Here is a 20,417-nt window from a genome sequence, read left to right as displayed (position 1 = left end):
TTCTTATCCGATTGGTCTTTAGGGTTGTTTGTCACGAGGGACAGCTCTCCTATTGGGTAGGAAAGACCGGACACCTGGAGCGGGCTCTGTTGTGTGTGTATATATGGAAAACAAGTCGAGCTGGCAGTGGTTCTCCCATTGGCTTCGCGCGCTTCGCGGGGGCGTGGCAACTACCCCGCCCGCCGTCGTCATGGCTACAGGCTAATCGCCCCGTTCCTCCGCCGGTGATTGGCTGGCACCGCCTTGGCGGGCCGGGGGCGGGGCCGTCGCGCCTCCCGGGGCGGAGGGGCGGGCGCGGGGAGGGGAGGGTGTGGGGGAGGAGGGCCGGGGCAGGGAAGATGGCGGCGGCGGAGCGGAGCCGATCCCCGATGGGGGGCTCCCCGGTGCCGGCCTGTATGTTCGCCCCGGAGCCCGGCTCCCCGGGCGGGGGGCCTCGCGTAGCGGCGGCCGCCTGTCCCCTCCGCGCTGCCTTCGACGCCGAGGACGGAGAGGCGCTCAACGGCGAGCCCGAGATCGATCTCACCAGTAAGGTAGGCCCGGCGGGGGGTGCGGGCGGCGGCGAGCGCCATCACCCCGCCGGGCCCCGCGCTGCCCTCTCCCCGGCGGCCCCCTTGCCCGCGGGGCTGCCGCCCGGCCCGGCCGGAGCGGGGCGGCCCGCCAGTCGGGGCCAGTCCGCCAGCCGGGGCCAGCCCCTCTCCTCGCCGCTCCCCTCACCTCAGGAGAGCGGAGGGGCTGGGGAGGCCCGCCTCAGCCGGGGTAAGGGTGTCACCCCGGGGCTTCCCCGCGGGCTGGAGTTGGGTCCCGGCGGCTCCCCCCCTCCCGGCCCCAACATCAGCCGGCCGGGCGCGGAGGGCCGGGCAGCAGAGCCCGCCGTGCTGTGGGGAGGCGGCCGGGAGAAGCGCAGTAAAGTTGAGCTACGAAGAGCTAGCGCTGGCTGTGCCCTGGCCGGGAAAGAAGGGTGCTGGCAGGCTTGTCCCCCCTACTCCTTCCCCTCCTCGGCTCCCCGGGGAAGCGCCTGCAGCGAGTGTTGCATCCTCTCAGCAAGCGCAGGGTTTGAAGCTGACAGCTGCTTCAACGTCTCGCTAACGTTTTTCCTCTGCGCTGGTTCTCTGTAGCTATCTGTGCTGCCAGTCGTACTAGTTCCTGGAGCTTTCTTCACAATCTTAAAAGCAGGTTAGAGCTTGTAACTTTTGAGCACAAGGGCTCAGTGACAAGGGTGCCTTGCTCTTGCAAACCGGGTTAAGACAACACAAAAAGGTTTGTTCACCTTGTGCAGTTCCTTTCTAGGATCCAAGTGACAAAACTGTGTGGTGGTCTTATTTCTGTCAGCATCCATTCTCGCTTCCATCTTGCAGGAAGGTACATTGTAGTAATACGTGCATGCCAGAGCCCACCACAGACTACATTAGCTGCCTTTCCACACTGTCTTCTATTTTTTCTCAATTGGCTGATCTCTTTAACTGTATACCTTTTGCTGCCAAGGGTTTGATGTATTGTGATGCCATCTCCCACTCTAAAGTCTCCTGAAAACTTGGTTCAGTCCACTTGTAATTATGTGATCCAGAAGTCAGCATAACCAGTGTTTCCTCCTGTTTTTTTGCCATCCGTCCTCTTCATGCTTCCAGCTGGAGTTGTTCCAAAGTCCTGGATTTTCTTGCCCTCTGTGGAAAAAAGGAGAGAGAGGAATAGTGGTGTGTGGATGTGGAAACGGTTGTTTTTGAGGGGATGACCGGATATTTTACAATGTGGTACTGTATTAAAAGGAACGTTATGAAGATGTCTTATAAGATAGTAAAGAACAGAAATCAAATCTGCAGTATCTATTGAGCCACCTGTTTGTGCCTTAATGAGCTGGACAAGATTTTGATACAGGATGCCAGTATTGATCTGTGCTTTGTCTTGGACGTGGCTGATGTGGAAGAGGGCCCCGGAGGACGCCAAGGGCTGTGTCACTGATTCTTGACAGCCAGGAACCTGACCAAAACTCTGACAAAGAGAGAGGAATGCTTTTCTCCCACAACCTCCATTTGTGTTGTCAGCCTGTCTTCCATTCCTAGAAATCTGCAGGCACTATCGAGGCAATAGGTAAGCATTTTTTTACCTTTATTTCAAGTTACTTTTCCATACAGCAGTGTACACCTGCTATCTTTTCCCTAGACCTTTCATTCATCCCCATGGATGAGAGCTAAGACTATGAGCTCTGCCCCATCTCTCCAAGTTAGTCTCCCGCTATGTGCTTAAAACAGGAATCCCATATGGTGAGAATGGAGTAGCTAACCTGCCCCCCTCATCACCCCATCTTTTCTGTCTTCCCCGTTGAATTGCTGCCCTCCAATTCCTGCTTAAAATGGTGATTCCCACTGCAGTCAATTTGTTTGCTAGTTGCTACTTCTGTCCTGGTGTGACCCGCCCCTTGCTGTGTTACATGCTTTTGTCCTAGTCCTCCCCCAGTGTGTTCACTGTAAGGTGTGCTCTTTTTAGTGAATCCTCACTTTAGGATTCAGTTATCAAGTGCACCTTGTCAGCTGGTCAAGCAAACAGTTCCATTCATCAGCACAAGTTCATTATCGTGTCAATTTTAATGGGTGGCCCTTCAGTCCTAACTGTTTCCCTTCAGTACTAACTGTGTTTTCCCTTCAGTACTAACACACTGCAGTAGTAATCATCTTTCAGGTCAAAACCATATCACACAAGGCTGTTAGTGGAGCTGATACTTATGTTAGATCTACATTGACAAGTAGCGCTTGAGCTATGTATGTCCACAGGAAACAGAAAGCAAAATATGACATTACAGAAGGTGCCTTTCCCTTGACTTCCCAATGGCTGGTGGTGGCCTTCCAGCCATGCAAAATGTCAGGCTGTGTTATTCCAATAAAGAGCAGCACTACGTACCACAGAATATTTGGTTTGCCCTTAATCTTTATAGTTTGTCCGCCTCATGGATATGGGATGCTTCTTTTGTAAGGACTGCCCATAGTAGTGCTGATGCAACCTTAGCTCAGTCTCACTGGTGTCTTGAAATTGCTGTTAGTTAATACTATGGCCTCTTGCTTGCTGTTGGACAGCGCAGAATGGCACAGTCCAACTTGTCCCCTTGGAGTAAGCTCAGACAGCTGTAGCTATTACCCACCTCTGGTGTATGTTAATCCTAAAACTAATCAGAGGAAAGGTGGGAAAAGCCACTTCTCCCCGGAGACTAGGAAGGGACTTTACAGATGGCATCTCAAACTTGTGAGATACATTTCCTTCTGCTGTCATGAGAATAAAACAATAACTGGTTGTTACTTTTTTGCCCTATAGGAAATGCGAGGTTGCTAGACCCACATGGCTCCTACTGCTAACTGCTCAATGCCTGGCAAAGTGGAAAGAACAAAAGTGAAAATTTTTGACTTTGTGAAAACCTCTGAAATATGAATACGTAGTGCAAGCATGGAGGGGATTGCTCAAAGGTGAAAAGCAAAAAAAGCAGAGAGGCCAAGGTGGAGGGCCTCTCTCCGACCAAGGAGATGGCAAAGAACAGGCTCCCTCTGTCCAGGAAGCTAGCTAAAGAGATCTTCAAAACATCAAGTAAAGTCTTGCAGTGACCTAGGAAACCGCAGAACTGGCTGGGGGCTGTGGGCTGCAGAAGCAGCTGTTGGCAATACTGAACGACATTGGAAGGTGTGATCCATGAAAGCTGCCGTTTGTTCTACACATCATTCTCTTGATGTCCCACTATATCATATCAGCTGTAAGCTTCATCGGCCCCAGGGTAGGCTTTGGAGGCAATCTACCACTGGAACACCCTTCAGTACCACCTTTGCATGGCAGTGAAAGCAGCAGGGTGGGGGAACAGTGTTTTGAGCTTATGTATGTGGGTACCACGCTGTTTGAGCCCCCAGCCCTCCTGCCTGGTGCCATGAAGAAAGGCTACAGTGAGCTGCTCAGCTGAAATGTCCCCTGGTACTTTAGACAACACCCTGCCCACTCACACTGCTGAAGCATTTGAACTCATAGAAAAATGAAGCTGGTGATGAGACTTGAAGAAGCTGAAGTTAGTGTGCCTCTACGCTGGTGGCCCCTGTTATTTTATTGATCTTTATGTGTACGACAGCCTGTTTAATAGATCTTCCTCAGTCCCTGACCTGTGCTGGTGCACTAGCCTAAACAGTGAGCCTGTCTGCTGTGCTTCCAGGAATTCCTGAAAGTGCTTGCTGGGCGAAACAAGCCCCACACATCAACACACAGCCTTCCATTCCTGTCCTGACCAAGCCTCTGAAGAGTTGCTGATTTCCCTCTCAATACATTTACATCCAGTGGTGTCCTTTAAAATGAGAACAAAACCAAAAGAATGACTAATAAAGGCAAAACTCAGTCCTTTGTAGCATGACATAGAAAGACTATGTGGCCTTCCCGATCAGAGTGCTTTGCTACCCTTTGCAGACCATGCCAAGCAGTTAAAAGGCTTAAGTACGGCATGTGTCTAAAAGAGGCACGTGAAGGTCATTGTCTCTCTTGTAGCTGTCTGGCCCTTGCAGACACATACATGCTCTGTGTGACCCTTAACATTTGAGGAAAGCATTGCTTTGGCTGCCTTGAACCTTCTAACCAGCACTTGCTGTCTGTGCTTCAGTTTTCCAGATGCATGCATCACTATAGTTTTGAAAGCTGCTTAAGCATTATTTGTGGGGGTTTGGGTTTCCTTACACTCTAGATTTCTAATAAAGGTCTTCAACAACTATGTAGTAGTAGTAGTAGGTGGTAAAGGTAGTTCCTCCTTGAATACGCATTGTGTTAGCTGTGCTAGCAAGTCAGGATGTGTTAGTAGAGAATGTTGGGCAGGCTTGAAGATATAATAATTGTGAACTGCTGTAAACCGTATGTTTTAGGCAAAGCTAGCACAGATTTCAGACTGGCCTTGGTGCGTAGTGAAGGGAAGTACGTCTTTCTGGGTGTGATTTTGGAATGTGTATGTAAGGACAGCCAGTGGAAGTATGGATTTCATTGAGTGTTGTAGTGTGGCACAGGGCTACCCCATAGGGCTATCACTAGGTGATAGCCTTTACAACTCTTACTAAAAGTGCTTTTTTAACAGAAATGCATATCTGAATCACAACAGCTATTGAGCCACTGTACCAGGATGCTTGGCCACCAACAGATTTGTAGCCATGGAGGCAGCCAGAGAGCAGATAGCCAATCTGTCCTGAACGGGTGACAAAGGTCTCCTTGGTCTGCCACTGCCATACCACCATTGTGGCCACTCTGTGCAAGTGTCCTCAGCTGTACTGTATGAGTGACACAGGTTTTTGCCAGAAATGGTGCTACACCATTCTGTTCTAAGAAAAATCCTTCCTGAAACACTGTCTTGTTGTCCTCATTTTCCACTTTGTTTCTGTCCACGTTTTCCTTCTCTTAATGCCTCTGCAGGGAAGGGCAAAGGAAGTTGTGGTTGTTGCAATAACTGCAGTCAAAGCTTGTTGGTAACACAGTTGCTGGCTTGCAAAACTGCAGCTCTCCACTGGTGAAATGTCCAAATATGCTAGTACAAACTGCTCTGTATGTCTGCCTCTCAGCACTGTAGCGTAAAGTATCTAAAGTTTTGTTAAGAGTTTGAAAATAATGCTTATTCGTGTTGTCTCTTTCCCCTTTGCCCCCTCAGAAAACAAAAGGGGAGATCAAGTATATGAAAGACTTATGAGATGCTCTAGGTTTTGGTGCCTAGGTGTGCTCTGCAGTGAGGTCTGGCTGGCTTCCTCTGGCTGTCCTCATGCTTTGGGGGAGCAGCAGCACTCTGTGCAGCGGAGACTGTGGAGTACCCAGCTAAGGAATTTCTTTGGAGAAAATATCTCCTCCCCTTTCTGTTTTCCTTGCATGGAAACATGTATGACACAGAAGTAGAAGTGGGATGTTCACTTAAATGTGGCTTTTAAACATTGGTTACTTCAAAATGAGATGCTTGGTATTCTTATTTGCTTTGAAGTATATCTTCCAACATAAATGAACTCTGAGCTTAGACAAATAACCTTGTGCAGTGTCACAAGGCAATAGCTGTCAGCGAAGCTGGTTTAAAAAAAAACAACCAAAAACAAACCACCAGAAAGCGGTCCTTGAAAAAGAGCTTTTCTCTTTCAATAAAACACACAGATTGATTGTCCTTATAACTGAATCTGGTTTTGAAATGTTTGCTTGACATCTGCAAATGGATATTTAATCTCTTTTCCAGCTGGTGATGGTGAGTCCAACTTCAGAGCAGTATGACAGTTTGCTCCGGCAGATGTCGGAGAGAATCGATGAGGGATGTGGGGAGACCATCTATGTCATTGGTCAAGGATCAGGTGAGTATAGCTTCCTCAGGAAAACAACAAAACCCATTAAAATTATAAGAAAAACCTAGTTCATCTCACTGGGCTGCTGCTGAAGGTAGTAATTACTTCTCCAGAATAACTTGGAAACTTCCATGAAGTATAGCAGAACATGTGGGACAGATTCTTTTATTTTATTCCTGCCAGCAACTGTCTTATGTAGTGGAGCTAAACATATTTTTTGTATAAAATCATACAAGTTCCTTTTGGAAATAAGGCATAAGTTGTCTGGGCATACCAGGAAAAGATGAATGATCTGAAATTATAATAACGGTTTTAGTACAGATGTCCTCAATGTCTGATGGAGGCCTTGTTCTGTCTGGGTTTGTTCACTTCTCCATTGTAAATAACAATATTTTTACCCCACAGGAATGTTTTGGAGATACTTCAGATAGCCAAAATATATGCTGCTGACTTTCTTTGTTAGTGTGTGTCTGTACTATGGAGAGAAAGGTTTTCCTTTTCTCAGCATGAGGCCTTTATTGTCACATTAACTCGAGTGTGACTGCAGTCATTTGCCTTTGCAGATTTTAGCAGTTAGCATGGGTTACCTTTTTGTTCTTTTTCACAATTTGAATATTTGCATCTGATGCTGGTAAAATAATATTGAACACGGCCTTGCTTTGAAATTGAAATTTCTTTTCTGAATACAAAAAAATTGTCTATGGCTATCATAAGGCTAAAGGCATGTTTCAAATATTAGATATCTGCTGGATATCAAATTGTTGTGACCAGACATTCTACTAGTTACTATGTTTGAGGAAGAATACAAAACCCATGTCATCAGTGCCAGGGTTGGCTGAGTTAATGGAGAGAGAGAATTGTGTTACCTCAGAACTGTGTGCTTTTTGGGTTTTCTTGGTATCTTGTGAAGCACTCAACATAGAAGAGAAGCCAGGATTACATGACCAGCTGTCATGCAGCCAATATCACAGGGATAATGCTCTTGTGTCCAAGCGAGCTTCCCACGTGTAGTCTGAATCCTTGGCGTTTGGGATAACCACATCTGCAGGGGAGATCTAGCTAGTCGGGCTAGTAACTGCTTTCTCTTCTAGGATACTTTGTGAGGGTGTTAACTGGTGGTTGTTGCAATGATGTGCTTAGAAGTAGGGAGTTGTTTCTTAAAATATGAGCTAAAACTTCTGACTTCATTTCAGATACTGCATAGTCAAGGAAGGTGGGGATCTTTTCTGTAAACTGGAAACAATAGCCAACTGAAAATAAATCTTGATATCCCTGCCACCGTCCCTCCTTCTCATTCACTTTGAGTGTCTATGATTTTGATCATCATGGATACCCAACTCAGATGACTGAGAGCGAGTGAAGGCTGCCAGGTAGCTCACTGCTTCATCAGTAGTGACCCTTCCCTTTCTCCCTTGGCTCTTACCCTCTCCTGTCCCCTACTTCTCATTCCCCTTCTATGACCCAAGACCCCAGCTGTGGTGCTTCTTGTTTTCCCCACCATCTCAACAGCTTCTCAGCCAGCTTATGAGCTAGGTTGGAAACCACCCAGCAACTCTTAATTGTTGTAGAGCTGTGCAGTAGTTAAAATGCTGATTAGTTCACGCAAACTGCAGTTACTGCGTACCAGCTGATGAGTCAGCCATGCGTATGAATGCGCACACAGCAATAGGTTTGGTCATCCAGGTGCTATGTGGCTCTCCACCTTTGGTGGTTGGGTTTTTTTACCCACAGAGGAGATTCTGGCCTGAAACCTGTGCAGCTTCTCAGCACCTGAGTTAGGAGAGAAGCTGAGAGCTGTGGTGACCTTTAAACTGTCTAGATAGTTGCCACTGGCTTGCTCTGACGGTCAGCTCTTTGCTTGGGTGGACTGTACAGAGGCAGCAGTACCTCCTTGGTTTTTTCTGGTCTCATGTGCTGTCAGCATTTCTTTCAAGTGCCAGGATGAAGGCAGTGAGACATGCCAAAAACATTGTTTTAACTGGAGTACATAGGGGCTAAAGAAATTGCTGTGGAGGCCAGACTTGCAGAAAATGTTCACTTGGGATGTGGTTTTATAAAATAAGCTGATTGTTTAAATTGGTCCCACATTCACTGGTTAGTTGTGGTGATATTTCAGTCAGAGCTTTCCTTTTGTTAATGCTTTTCCCTTTATTGCAATGCGAGAGGAGATGTTTTATCTGACTGAAGGGAATTGCATGCAAAGTACCTTCAGCACGTGAAGTAAGGGAAGTAGACAGAAATGTGTCTTTCTCGCCAATCCTTAAGTATTTGCTTGTAGAAATTGTGAAGAAAACTCCTCTAGATGAAAGATGGTGCTTTTCGAGTATCTTTTAAAACATCCTTTTTTAGACGTCCTTTGAAGATGTCCTTTTTTATTTTGGGCAAAGGGTGCTTATTCTGTTTACATGTCTTGACATCTCCAGTCCACATACAAATCCCGATCGTCGTGTCAGTCCCGGGCAGAATGACATTGCTGCTGGCTGTTGCAAGGTGGTGCTCACTGACTGTCCTTTGTCCCCTCAACATCATACTAGATGGGACTGAATACGGCCTGAGTGAGGCAGACATGGAAGCATCCTATGCCACATTGAAGAGCATGGCGGAGCAGATCGAGGCAGACGTGATCCTCCTGCGGGAGCACCAGGAGGCAGGGGGCAAGGTGCGCGACTACCTTGTTCGGAAACGTGTGGGTGACAACGACTTCCTGGAGGTCAGGTGAGGAGCCGGGTGGAGACAGGGTTAGTCAGCAGCCCAGCTGCATTTTTACCATGTGAGCAGTCCGTGATGCTGAGCCAGCAACACTGATTCGAGTCTGGGTGTTGTAGCTACCCAACAAAAGGAATTGAGTTTGACCACTCCTTGCTAATGAAATCACCTTTTTGTTGTTGTTGCTGTCTCTTTTGTGAGCAAACTGTTTGTGGAGATTTGGCTGTGTTTAGCTGAGGGCTGTTGCTGACTGGGTGACAGCTTCGCAGTTTGGGGATCTTTTGTGGGCTGGAATCCCAGTAGGGAGTCACATGTGCGCATGTGTCTGTATGTGTGTGCATATACACACGCTGCTGGAATACAGTGCTTTTGACTAAGGGTTCAATTCTATTCCAAGACTGTGATGATCCAAGTCACCTTTTAATGGACATATAATAGCTTGTGTAACATGACTTGAGAGTCTGCCCAGACCTGGATGGAATGGATTTCCAACATTTGCCAACAGCCATAATAGCCACCTTTATCAGAGACAAGAAAGGAGATTGCTGTAGGAGAGGGTTTTTCCCTAAAATATTTCATTGTTGTTAGAGCTTTTCCTTTTCTGGGAACAGCAATTTCTGTTCAGAAATAAATCAGAATAAATTTCTGTGCTCTCCCTAGCACCTGCTGCTATTTGCAACATGAGGAACATGAGAAAGGCAGAGGTATTCTAGACCAAGTTGGGATTTAGTCTTTCTTTTGAATTGCCTGTGTATTGAATTGCCTTTGAAAGTGTATATGTTGGATTGCAGAGACTAGGGGTTGGAAGAGAGATATTCTGTACGGCATCGAGCAATGTTGGGTTCAGCTGACTGTTCTGGACACCAGTGACATGTTTCTACAGTCTTCCACATCCCAGTCCCCAGAGTCTGGGATCTCCAGTGTTAACTAATAACTGTGAAAGAATCTCTGCTCTGCTTGGGAAGGTCTAACATTTTTAAATCTCTGTTTGAAGGTTAGGGAGAAAAAGATAGTTATTTGCAGGAGCAGTGGTGTTTGGGGTTTTTTTGATTGCTTGTTTATTTCTTCGGGTATCAGATTTTACCAGGTTCCTTTTTCCTTTCCTCTCCAGGGTGGCAGTGGTTGGCAATGTGGATGCAGGAAAGAGCACGTTGCTAGGTGTCTTGACACACGGCGAACTAGACAATGGACGAGGCTTTGCTCGGCAAAAGCTCTTTCGCCATAAGCATGAGATTGAGTCAGGCCGCACCAGCAGCGTGGGCAATGACATTCTGGGCTTCGACAGTGAGGGCAACGTGGTGAACAAGCCCGACAGCCATGGTGGCAGCTTGGAATGGACAAAGATCTGTGAGAAATCCACGAAGGTCATTACTTTCATTGACCTGGCTGGTCATGAAAAGTACCTGAAAACCACCGTCTTTGGCATGACCGGCCATTTACCTGACTTCTGCATGCTGATGGTAGGTAGCAAGAAAGATGTACAGTACCAGCAGGAGCGGGGCTGTTCACAGCTTTAACAGCAACTTCTTTCCTATTGCAAAGTCCCTGTGGGGTTGTGGAGGAAGGCAACATCTCCCAGAGGTGGAGAGCAGCAGCCACTGTGGATATCTAGTCAGGGCTCTGAGGCAAGTGCCCCAGGACTGTCAGGCCCAAGATGTATGGTTCTTGAAAACTGAAAGATTTCTAAACTCCAGAACACCTTGCTAAAATTGAGGAGCCAATTGAGCTAAAATTGAGGCCTTAGCCAGTGTCCAACAGCATTTGAAATGAGCTAGGTCTGCTCATACAGTCCCAGTGATACGTGTACAACCTAATCACAGCCTACTGCATGTCTGACACAAGACCTTCTCTGTGACCCAGCTCTCTGCAGGATGAACATTTACATCACCGTATCTTGTATCCCTGGTGTAGGTTGGCAGTAACGCTGGAATTGTTGGAATGACCAAGGAGCACTTGGGCCTGGCGCTTGCACTTAACGTTCCCGTCTTTGTTGTGGTGACCAAGATCGACATGTGCCCTGCCAACATCCTGCAAGGTGAGTCTTACAAGCTCTCTCCAGGGCTGTTTCTAACCTCTCTGTGTGCTGTTGTCCTCTGCTTGGGTTGAGGAATTACTGCTGGAGGAAAGCTGCTTTATCTCGTTTTGGCTGCATCTTAAACACTTTCCAGAAATCTATTATTTTGCCTTGCCCATTTTGCAGGCAGTTCACTCGTAGTCACCATTTCAAAATTACCTGAGTTAGGGGACTCAGCTGGGCAACCCAAAAGTGTTTGCTACAAGATTTTGCTTAATTGAGCTCAAAGGGGAGAAGCATACATTTGGGGTTGTGGCTTTGCTTTCTCTCTGGGTATTTAAACCTGGAGGGAAAGTCTGGGAGTTCTCTTGAAAGCTACTTTCCTCCTTGCCCACAGTTTGAGTGTGATCTTAAGCTGTGATCAGACTTGTTCTTCGGCAGCTGTTAGGTGAAGGGGCAGCTGCTTGTTACATCCTGCTCACCTGGGCACTTCTCAGATATGCTGGCATAGCTACAGCAGCTCCTTCCTCTGTCTGAACAGCCAACTAACACTTAATAAATCATGGTTCAAAGCAGCTGCATATGTGGGCTGTGGTAGCAGGACTGGACTAGACACAAGTGGGGATGGCAGTGAGCAGCAGGGGCTAGCAACTTTTTTGCTCAGCAGCAGTTAAAGCAGCACCTCTAACCCCAGCAGTGTCCCTTTAACCTATGCTTGACATTTTTTCAGGCTGTGACTGACTCTCACCTTTAAAATTCTCTCGATGCATTTCTCATACCTTCAGGAACATGCTGTGGTTAATTGGAGCAATGTTTTTTTTGATAATCAGTCCTAAGAATCAGGAAAGTGAATGTTCCCGGTACTGTCTGTGGTTAGTTCATGATTGTAAAAATCCTAAATATGTTTCAGGTAAACAGATGCATGTGATCAGAAGATAATCTAAATGTCTCTATAATAGATGTTTGGCAAATAAATGTAAGGCCCAACCATAAGATAATAATGGGGAAGGAAGGATAAAGTTTGGCTCGGGGTGAGGAGAGAAGAGCTGTTCTTGGGAGAAGCCACTCCTGTGTCATGTTCTGTTTAAATTAAACAGACACAAGATTTGGCTCAAGTGTATCTGTGAAGAGCAGATGGCATGATTAGATGTTTGTGTTTCTCTATCCAAAACATTACTTTCCCAGAGGCAATCATTTGTTCACAAAAACCATCTAATTGGATGACAATTGTAGAATATAAACAATTTGCTCTTTTAAGCCCCTACTAGCCTTTTTTTTCCCCCCATTTATTGTAAGTCACTTTGCAGGAGGCTGATGCTAGTGCATCAGGTAATGCCCCTGCTGGCTGATAGATAGGAGGCTTAGAAAATGAATTAAAAAGAGGCAAAAGATCAAAGTTGAGACCCATGAGATTTGTCCCAAAATATTTATTTCTGGATCTGGTCCACCTACACTGTCCTAGTCTGTGATGGTGATCTTTACCTCTTTCATGCTTCTCTAACCGTCTAGGGCAGGTTGATTGCCAGGGAAGGTCTGTTGAGGTTTGTTTGGTCAAAACTGATTTCTAATTCACATATTCTCAAATATTTCAATTCCTGAGTGCTGCTGGTTTTCATTGAATTCAGTGTGAAAAATCCTTTATAGGACAAGGAAATACCTTGTAACTGCTTAAAGCTACTTAATAGACAGCTATAAAATGTCTACTTCACAGCATTGCACTTGCAGATGCAAACATGTATGTCTGTTCATGTATGGTGTCACTTGGCAGCAGGCTAGCTGGCATGAAATGGAAGATGGAATGGCTCCTAAGTCCCACCTGGGCTGCAGCAAACTCAGTCTCACTCACACACCTTTAGCCATCTTCTCCTGTCTATCTGTGGCAAGAGCACCAGTCTCCCTTTGGGGAGAGACCCCACAAAAGCGATTTGTAAAGACGGGAGATGCTGCCCTAACAATATTCATTTCACCCTTTAAGAAACCCTGAAGCTGTTACAGCGACTGCTGAAGTCCCCAGGGTGCAGGAAGATTCCCGTGCTGGTTCAGAGCAAGGATGATGTCATTGTAACAGCCTCCAACTTCAGCTCAGAGAGGTAACGGGAGTAGAGGAGAGTTGTTTCTCTTTCAATCTTATTTGGAGACTGGGTGAGAAGATTCAGAAAGAGAGTCCCATTGTCTAGATGTGTGAAGGTTGCATCTGCCATGTGGTGTGTTGATTCCATAAGAATGTGTTGATTCTGAGATTGACCTGCTTGTGTTCCCCTCTCTGAGACAGAAATGAGAGGCTGCTTCTGGGCAGTCTGCAGAAGATGGCAGGGTATTCAGCTTCCTTCGGTCCTGGAACCTTACACCTATCCCTGAATGTCATTAGAAGGCAGAGGCAATGTTGCAGGTTTTCAAACATGGGGTGTTGTGCATCTGACTGCTTGCCAGGCTTTCCCTTCCTAGCACTGTGTATTGAATTCAGTCCCAAGATTTTGGATGTCTCCCTACATGTGGAATTCCAGGCAGGGAGGTGAATTAACTCCGTTTTCATCAATTTTTCTTTACAGGATGTGCCCAATTTTCCAGATTTCAAATGTCACCGGGGAGAACCTAGATTTGCTGAAGATGTTTCTTAATCTCTTGTCTCCACGGACCAGTTACAGGGAAGAAGAGCCAGCAGAATTCCAGATAGATGATACATACTCTGTCCCGGTAAGGGGCCTGCTATTTGGAAGAACTTTCTGCTCCCTCTTTCAGGTTGAAGAAGGCATCTTCCCTAGAGAGGGGAGTTCTAGAGCTCTTCTCCTACCGTGGTGGAGTAACCCCAATTACTGCTTTTTCTTTTTTGGCACAGGGCGTAGGAACAGTTGTGTCTGGGACGACACTGAGAGGCCTAATCAAGCTAAATGACACCCTGCTGCTGGGGCCAGATCCCCTTGGCAACTTCCTACCTATTGCTGTCAAGTCCATCCACCGCAAGAGAATGCCCGTCAAAGAAGTGCGGGGAGGCCAGACTGCCTCCTTTGCTTTGAAAAAGGTGAGATGATCTGCTCTAGACTCCCAGAACAGGAACCAGCCTCCTAATTTTAGAGTGCTCTTGGAGTTCAGCTGCAATCAGACTGCTTCTGCAAACCTCAGCTGCCTCATTTCACAGCGCATTAAAATCTCATAGAACCTCTGTGGGTCCTGTGTCCCAGTTACTCCACCTGACAGCTGCCAGGTAATAGCAGTAGGACCCAAGGTAATGAGGAATAGTGTTGGAGATGTGTAAAAAAGCGGAGGCATTGCAAGAAAAGTCTCCTCTTGTGCTGCAACTGCATTAGTGACCTAGGCAGGGTATTTACACTATTCCTCTCAGCTTGCAGGACCAGCTGCATGATTTGGGGTTTAAAAATCAGCAAAATTTGATGTGATTCCTTTGGTGAAAGGTTTCTGTCAATAGGAGCTGCACTGGTTTTAAGGGGGTATAGTTTAAGCTATACCAAACTTCATGTGTTCAGTCTTATAATTTTGTGTTAACAGACATCATGCTTTTGGAGAGATCATCTGCTTGGGTAATGTGCAACCAGGATGTATGTTTTGCTTTTAAAGGATCAGTGAGTTAAAACTTCTGTGTCAGTGTCCAGCATTCCCAGCACTCTAACTAAAGCTTCCTTAGAAACTTCAGCTGAACTTGATTTTTGCAACCTTTGCATAACATTGTTACATACTGCTAAACAGCTCTGGCTTTGCCTTTTGATGAGCACCAGTGAAATATCTGTGAAATCCCTTAGGATCCTTCTGGATGCAGTCAGCCAGAGAAGCAGATTTCTTCCCTGGAGAATCACGCTAAGGTTTTTTGTGTCTCTGCTTTTCAGATCAAGCGTTCTTCCATCCGGAAAGGCATGGTAATGGTGTCACCCCGCCTGAATCCACAAGCATCGTGGGAGTTTGAAGCAGAGATTCTGGTGCTCCATCACCCGACCACCATCAGCCCACGATATCAGGCCATGGGTATGTGTCTCAGTGTTGTGTCATCTTTGTTTCCCAGTGGTAACAGTTTTATATCAGCTCTAGCCTGAGATCATTTTTCTCCTGATGGCTCTGTCAGCCTGAGCATAAGCCATAGTTCTGGGTTTGACCTTTCCCAGCAATGCATTAGAGAAAGGGGAGGGAGCTGACAGAGGAGAGTGGCGAAGGCTGTAGGTAAAAAGGAGATGTGTGACTCCAAGTGTACTTGGAGCCTACCTGAGCCAGATCTCCATGGTGCAAAGATTCTTCAGCTTCAAATGCTGACTGAGAGACTCATTTTAGGTCCTGCCCTTTAGCTTGGCTGCTTGGCATGTAGGATTCTGTTGAGGGTGCTTCAGGAAAACCTCCACTCGAAGGCAACTGTTCTAGCTTATATGTGTTTTCTTTTTGAGGACTGAAAAAAGGCAGCCGTGTGACCTGTATGGTCTTTGTTACAGAGTAGATTTTTACATTCCAAACTCAGCGCTGTTAGCTGTAGGGTAGCGAGAACTGCCTTAGATGTCTGTCTGAAGCTTGTTCCACTAATGGCACTGGCTGTTGAAAGCCTTTGTGCATTACATTCACAGTGCATTGTGGCAGCATCCGACAGACGGCCACGATTCTCAGCATGGACAAGGACTGCCTGCGGACGGGCGACAAAGCCACAGTGCACTTTCGCTTCATCAAAACCCCAGAATATTTGCATATAGACCAGCGTCTGGTCTTCCGTGAAGGCCGCACCAAAGCTGTGGGTACCATCACTAAGGTAAAGGCTGAAGAGTCCAACTTTTTTTTTGCCCATTAGCTACTTTTGGCACTGAGAAGCCAGCAGGAGAATCCAGATAGCTCTGGAAAATTAAGAGGCTGTCCTTCGATCACAAACGTCAGCCCTGACATGGGTTGTAGATGACCAATGTGCTTGGTCGTGTGGTGGGTCTTAGCTGGTGTGAATGAGGGAAATGTGAAGGTGGGGGGTGAGCAAGATGCCTCTGGTTCTTACGGCTTGGTCTCTTTCTGACAGCTTGTAGCTGGTCCCTTTGAGTCACATTTTGGAGGGCTGAGCGTCACCTCAGCTGAGTGGCCCTTTCCATCCTGTAAGGGTTCTTGAGGGCAGCTCAGGGGCCTAGATTTCTTTGAACAGCTGCTGCTGCATTCTTCTCCCGATGACTATTGGTATCAATTCTCTCAAAGCTTTTTGTTAAAAAGCAGCATTGAACCTTGCCATATTGGCCCATTTTAATGCTGATTTTGGCCTCTCCCTTTGTAATTTGCAGTTACTTCAGACCACCAATAACTCGCCAATGAACTCCAAGCCACAGCAGATCAAGATGCAGTCAACCAAGAAGGGAGCTGTTACAAAACGAGAGGATGGTGTTCCCCCGGCTGGGACGGCAGCTGGAGGCCCACCAGCTGGGGACGAGGCCCCCTCCACAGCCGCAGCGCCACTGACACCTACTGCCCTGCAACCATTGGTAATTGAGGAAAATATGTCTGTCCTAGCTGTTTGCATCCTGGTTTCATCTGTTGGAGGAAGGGCACTCTAAAGCACAAGCATTATCCCCTCATACCCTTGAACTCATCTTGGGACTCTGTGCAACAGAAACAAATAGAAATATAAGTAGTCTCATAGCAGAAATCAGAATTCTCTGATGACTGAATGACTCCTCATGGCTGACCTTTCAGCAGCTAGCAGCTTAGGGTCCTGGGACTATGCGGGTTGGAGTTCAGGAAGTGTCTAGTCTAACCTCCTGCTCTAAGTAGGATTAGCTGTGAGGTCAGACCAGGTTGCTCAGGGTTTTATCCAGTCACGTCTTGAAAACCTCCAAGGAGGGACTGCACAACCTCCCTTGGCAACCTGTTTCACTACTTGACTGTGCTCACAGTAAAGAAGCGTCTCCATATACCCAGTAGCTGAACTAGTGAAGCATCTAACAACCAGTCACAGACTGGGTGTCTGCTGTCTGAATGAGAGGTAGAACATACGTACACTAGAGAAATTACAACCTAAGTAGTAGGATCAGACACAGGTTGTCTGCCCTGTCAAGGAGAGAGGATGGAGATGTCCAAGGAGGAGGAAAGGCTTATCTCTTTCGAGAGAAATTTATCTAGGTTCTTTTGTTGGTTAGGACTTCTCAGCTCAGCTTGTCCGAGAAGGATACCTAGCCTTTCTGGGCTGAAAGAAATGGAAACTCAATTCTAACTGCAGGCTTTGGGACCTATTTATCAGCTTTATTACATGGATCTTCTCCTTTTAGTGTACTTATCTAGTAAGCGAAATGTTCAGGAACTGACTCTGTCAAGAGACCTGGTCAGTGTTCCCCCTCTTAATTTTAGCTATATCTTAGTTGTCATTGGTCAAATCTCGCCCTCTTGAGCCAGGCTGGCTGCTGAAAGAGGGCCCTCTGGCAGAGGTTCTCTACCTTTGCGTATGCCTGTGGCTTCTTACTGATCCCCCATCTCCTCCTTGTCTTGTTGTAGCGTCACTGTGGTTGTAAGTAATGCTCCCAGCTTGCTCTTTGTTTCATCCCTCCCCCTGAGAGTCTGCGTTGCTTTTGCTCTTGCTTACCTCTGCCTCTCTCTCCTTACTGCTTCCCCTCAGCCTGCGCTGGATGAAGAGCCCCACATCCGTGAGGGCAATAAGGTATTTGGCTGCTTTAAAAGAGAACGGTGGGTTTGATAGCCTGAGACTGGGAACAGAGTCAGGTTAGCAAGAGAGCCCTGGTAGGGGGTGAAGGGCTCTCCTTCCATTCTCCACAAAGCCAAGGGAGTCTGAGGCCTCGATTTCCCAGATGCCAAGCCCCATGGCACCTGCTGATTCTCACGGGAGTGAAGCATTCAGAAAATTGGGAAATCAAGTTCTCCTCAGCTTGAAGGGCTGAACTTCATAGTGTGTCTGTCTCTCCTTCCTTCATGGTGTGTCTGTCTGCCTGATCTCCTTCCTGCAGTGGTAGGAAGCTGATCAGTCACAACTGACCTCCTGCTGTCTGGACATGTCTGTAATCCATCTGAGCTCCTGCTGTGTTGATACTTTGATTCAGAGATTGCTGCGCACTGAAGTGTATTTTCTTGTTTTTCAGTCAAAAGTCGGAGGAGGAGGCCGGCGACGTGGGGGTCAGCGCCATAAAGTGAAGTCTCAGGGAGCCTGTGTGACTCCTGCCAGTGGCTGCTGAATTTCTTACTCCTCCTCCCTCTGAGGAATTCCTCCCCTTCCCTTCATTTCTTATCCAAAAGATCCGGAGCAGCTTAAACCAAAACCCATCCCAGCTGATTGGCTGCAGAAGAATCATCCTTCCTCCCTGAAGGAAGCGATGGAGAGGAGCATAATTTATAAGCTAATGAAGGTGGTAAGACACACAGAACTGAGTAACTGACACCTTCCTCCTCCCCCTATCGACACATTTTTGTACATCATGGGCTTAGTTTTTATTCTTATTAGTTTTTATTATATTTTGTGTGCATGAAGATGAGAGGAGAGTCTGGATAGAACTGTGAAGAGCCAGTTAGCTGCCTCCCTCCTTCCTCACCCCATTCTGTCCACAGGACTTGCTGCTCTCCTCCTATTTGCTGTCTCAGATCCAGGGGTTATCAAACGCCTGAAATTTCAGACTTGCAAAGGTTAAAACACATTGCTTAGGATGGCTCCATAGGGCATTGTTTCCTCACCACTGTGGCCCCATGCCAGATATGTTTCTGGATTCCCTCCATCGTAAACTGTTTCTAAGTGGGTTTAATTTAATGTTGTAGTGACTGAAGTTTGAAGGAGATGGTAAGAAAGTTCATTAGTTGGAAATCTAAGAGGGAAACAAATTGGAAAGCAGTTCTTGATGTTAAGTTGAGGAATTCTATACTAAATATCCTTGTCAAATACATTGATAGCACTTAAGATTTTAATTAGAGACAGAATTAAATGGGCAGTCACTTGCCCATCCTGTTCCCCTTCCCATCATGCTGCTTTTCCTATTGTTTGTTCAGCACACACTGGAGCAAATCTAACCTGCCTCTCAAGGCTGCGGCAGCTCAACTGACAGTATTAAGAATATAGTGCAGGAACACTCAGTCCATCCCTTGAGCCAGAGAAAGCCTTCTCACCTCGATGGACAGAGATCACAGGTGGCAGTATACCTTTGGGACAGAGACACCAGGCAAACATGACCTCCCCTTGATTTTGTTTACTCCAAGATTTCCCAAATCTTTTCTGGAACTCACTGGCCAAACTTTGCCATGGCAGAGGTAGGATTTGTCTTCTCCCCTCTTGGCCAAAGAGGGCGATGATGAATTGGTACCAAACTTAGGGAAGTGCTTTCAGGTTTGGAAGTACGTGATAATTTTTCTGACTTTCTTTTTTTTTTTTTAAGATTTTTTTTTTTTAATGACAAATTCTGGCTTCTCCAGCAAGGCCCTGCAAGGACAGTCTGTGAATTAACTTTATTGTTATCATGTTTTTTAACCCTGGGTTGTGCAAGTGATCAATTCCCTGCTTATTTTGATCTCTTCTCTTCTAACCCTGCCTCTTCACTTAGCTCCTGTAAGGACAGGCGTTATCCTCTGCCGGCTTGTGGCGAGCTGTGGGAGCGTGGTAGCATTTTGAGGGAGGAGGTGGCATCTTCAGCAAATAGTTGCTCTCCCCAGCAGGTGCACTCAGCCTTGTTTTCTTTGAGGGCTTCCTTCTCCAATGAAGGACTTTTATTTTAATTAGAGGGAGGCTGAAAAGTTTCTGTCCCTCCTTAGTGGGTTGTTCCTGTTTCTCACTCTGGCACCTGTGTGGAGTTCATTCCAGTTCACCTTGTGATTTGAGGTAGGCTTTCAAGCCGACTGAGCGACAGCAAGCTCGAGGTAGGGGGAGAGCGCATGTCCCAATACCAGCACCAGCACTTCAAGAGCATTAAGTGGTATGGGAGAGGTGAGGAACGTGGTTTGGAGACAAGAGTACTTTGCCTTAGAGACTGCAGTGGCCTGAGCATGGGTGGAAGCGGGGAGGTCAGACAGTCCTTTCCAAGCTATGTGCCTAAATACCAGCACTCTCCTGGCGAGGGAGGAACTATAGGCGGCTACAACACTAATAGCACCCGCATTGTGAGGGGGTGTGAAGTGTGGCTAAGCAGGGCACGAGGGCCTAGTTTGTGTTCTGGCCCTGTAGCAGCATCAAACTGCATCTGATTTCACTGCCGGGAGGCACAAGCTGCATCTGATTTCACTGCTGTGAAAAGTTGGGGAGCAGGGAGCTCCAGGCGGTTTTCTCTTTCTCCATTCCTTGTGCTCCAAATGAAGGAGACTGCTGAGACTGGAAGAGGGTTTACTTCAGTTTGTGCAAAGGAGGTGGTGTGATCTCTCTTTTGTGACCAGCATTCAAAGATCACTCAGGCTGATGTGATCTATAAAATAAATTTTAAAAAAGTTTGTTCCAAGTTAAAGTATGTTGT

At 46.8% G+C, this 20,417-nt stretch overlaps 1 protein-coding gene across 7 annotated transcripts; it reads left to right on the top strand.

Moving 5' to 3' along the window:
- Positions 1–323: 323 nt before the first annotated feature.
- GTPBP1 (GTP binding protein 1) lies at positions 324–20,417 on the top strand. 7 transcript variants are annotated; one of them, XM_072869017.1, is made up of 13 exons: positions 1,726–2,085; positions 3,301–4,033; positions 6,203–6,314; positions 8,729–9,020; positions 10,123–10,471; positions 10,923–11,046; positions 13,001–13,115; positions 13,575–13,719; positions 13,862–14,044; positions 14,865–15,000; positions 15,585–15,763; positions 16,272–16,469; positions 18,075–20,417. In XM_072869017.1, the coding sequence occupies exons 2-13, from the start codon at positions 4,001–4,003 to the stop codon at positions 18,165–18,167; spliced, it is 1,959 nt and encodes a 652-aa protein (XP_072725118.1). In that variant the 5' UTR covers positions 1,726–2,085; positions 3,301–4,000; the 3' UTR covers positions 18,168–20,417. The 7 variants fall into 7 exon arrangements, with proteins under 7 accessions (XP_072725098.1, XP_072725108.1, XP_072725147.1 ...); XM_072869037.1 differs by having other exon boundaries at positions 1,740–2,085; positions 8,840–9,020; positions 18,075–20,416; XM_072868997.1 differs by lacking the exons at positions 1,726–2,085; positions 3,301–4,033 and adding an exon at positions 324–530.

The sequence above is a fragment of the Ciconia boyciana genome, chromosome 1 (assembly GCF_034638445.1).
Source record: "Ciconia boyciana chromosome 1, ASM3463844v1, whole genome shotgun sequence".
NCBI classification, from domain to species: Eukaryota; Metazoa; Chordata; class Aves; order Ciconiiformes; family Ciconiidae; genus Ciconia; species Ciconia boyciana.
The sequence above is the reverse complement of the archived record's forward strand: the minus strand, read 5'-3'. Positions and strand labels throughout refer to the sequence as shown.

Excerpts from the sequence above, each read along its gene's own strand:
- GTPBP1 (XM_072868997.1), top strand. The coding sequence starts at position 339 with ATGGCGGCGGCGGAGCGGAGCCGATCCCCGATGGGGGGCTCCCCGGTG. Across the intron at positions 10,472-10,922 it reads CTGACTTCTGCATGCTGATG|GTTGGCAGTAACGCTGGAAT; the intron begins GTAGGTAGCAAG and ends TCCCTGGTGTAG. Across the intron at positions 15,764-16,271 it reads CTGTGGGTACCATCACTAAG|TTACTTCAGACCACCAATAA; the intron begins GTAAAGGCTGAA and ends TGTAATTTGCAG.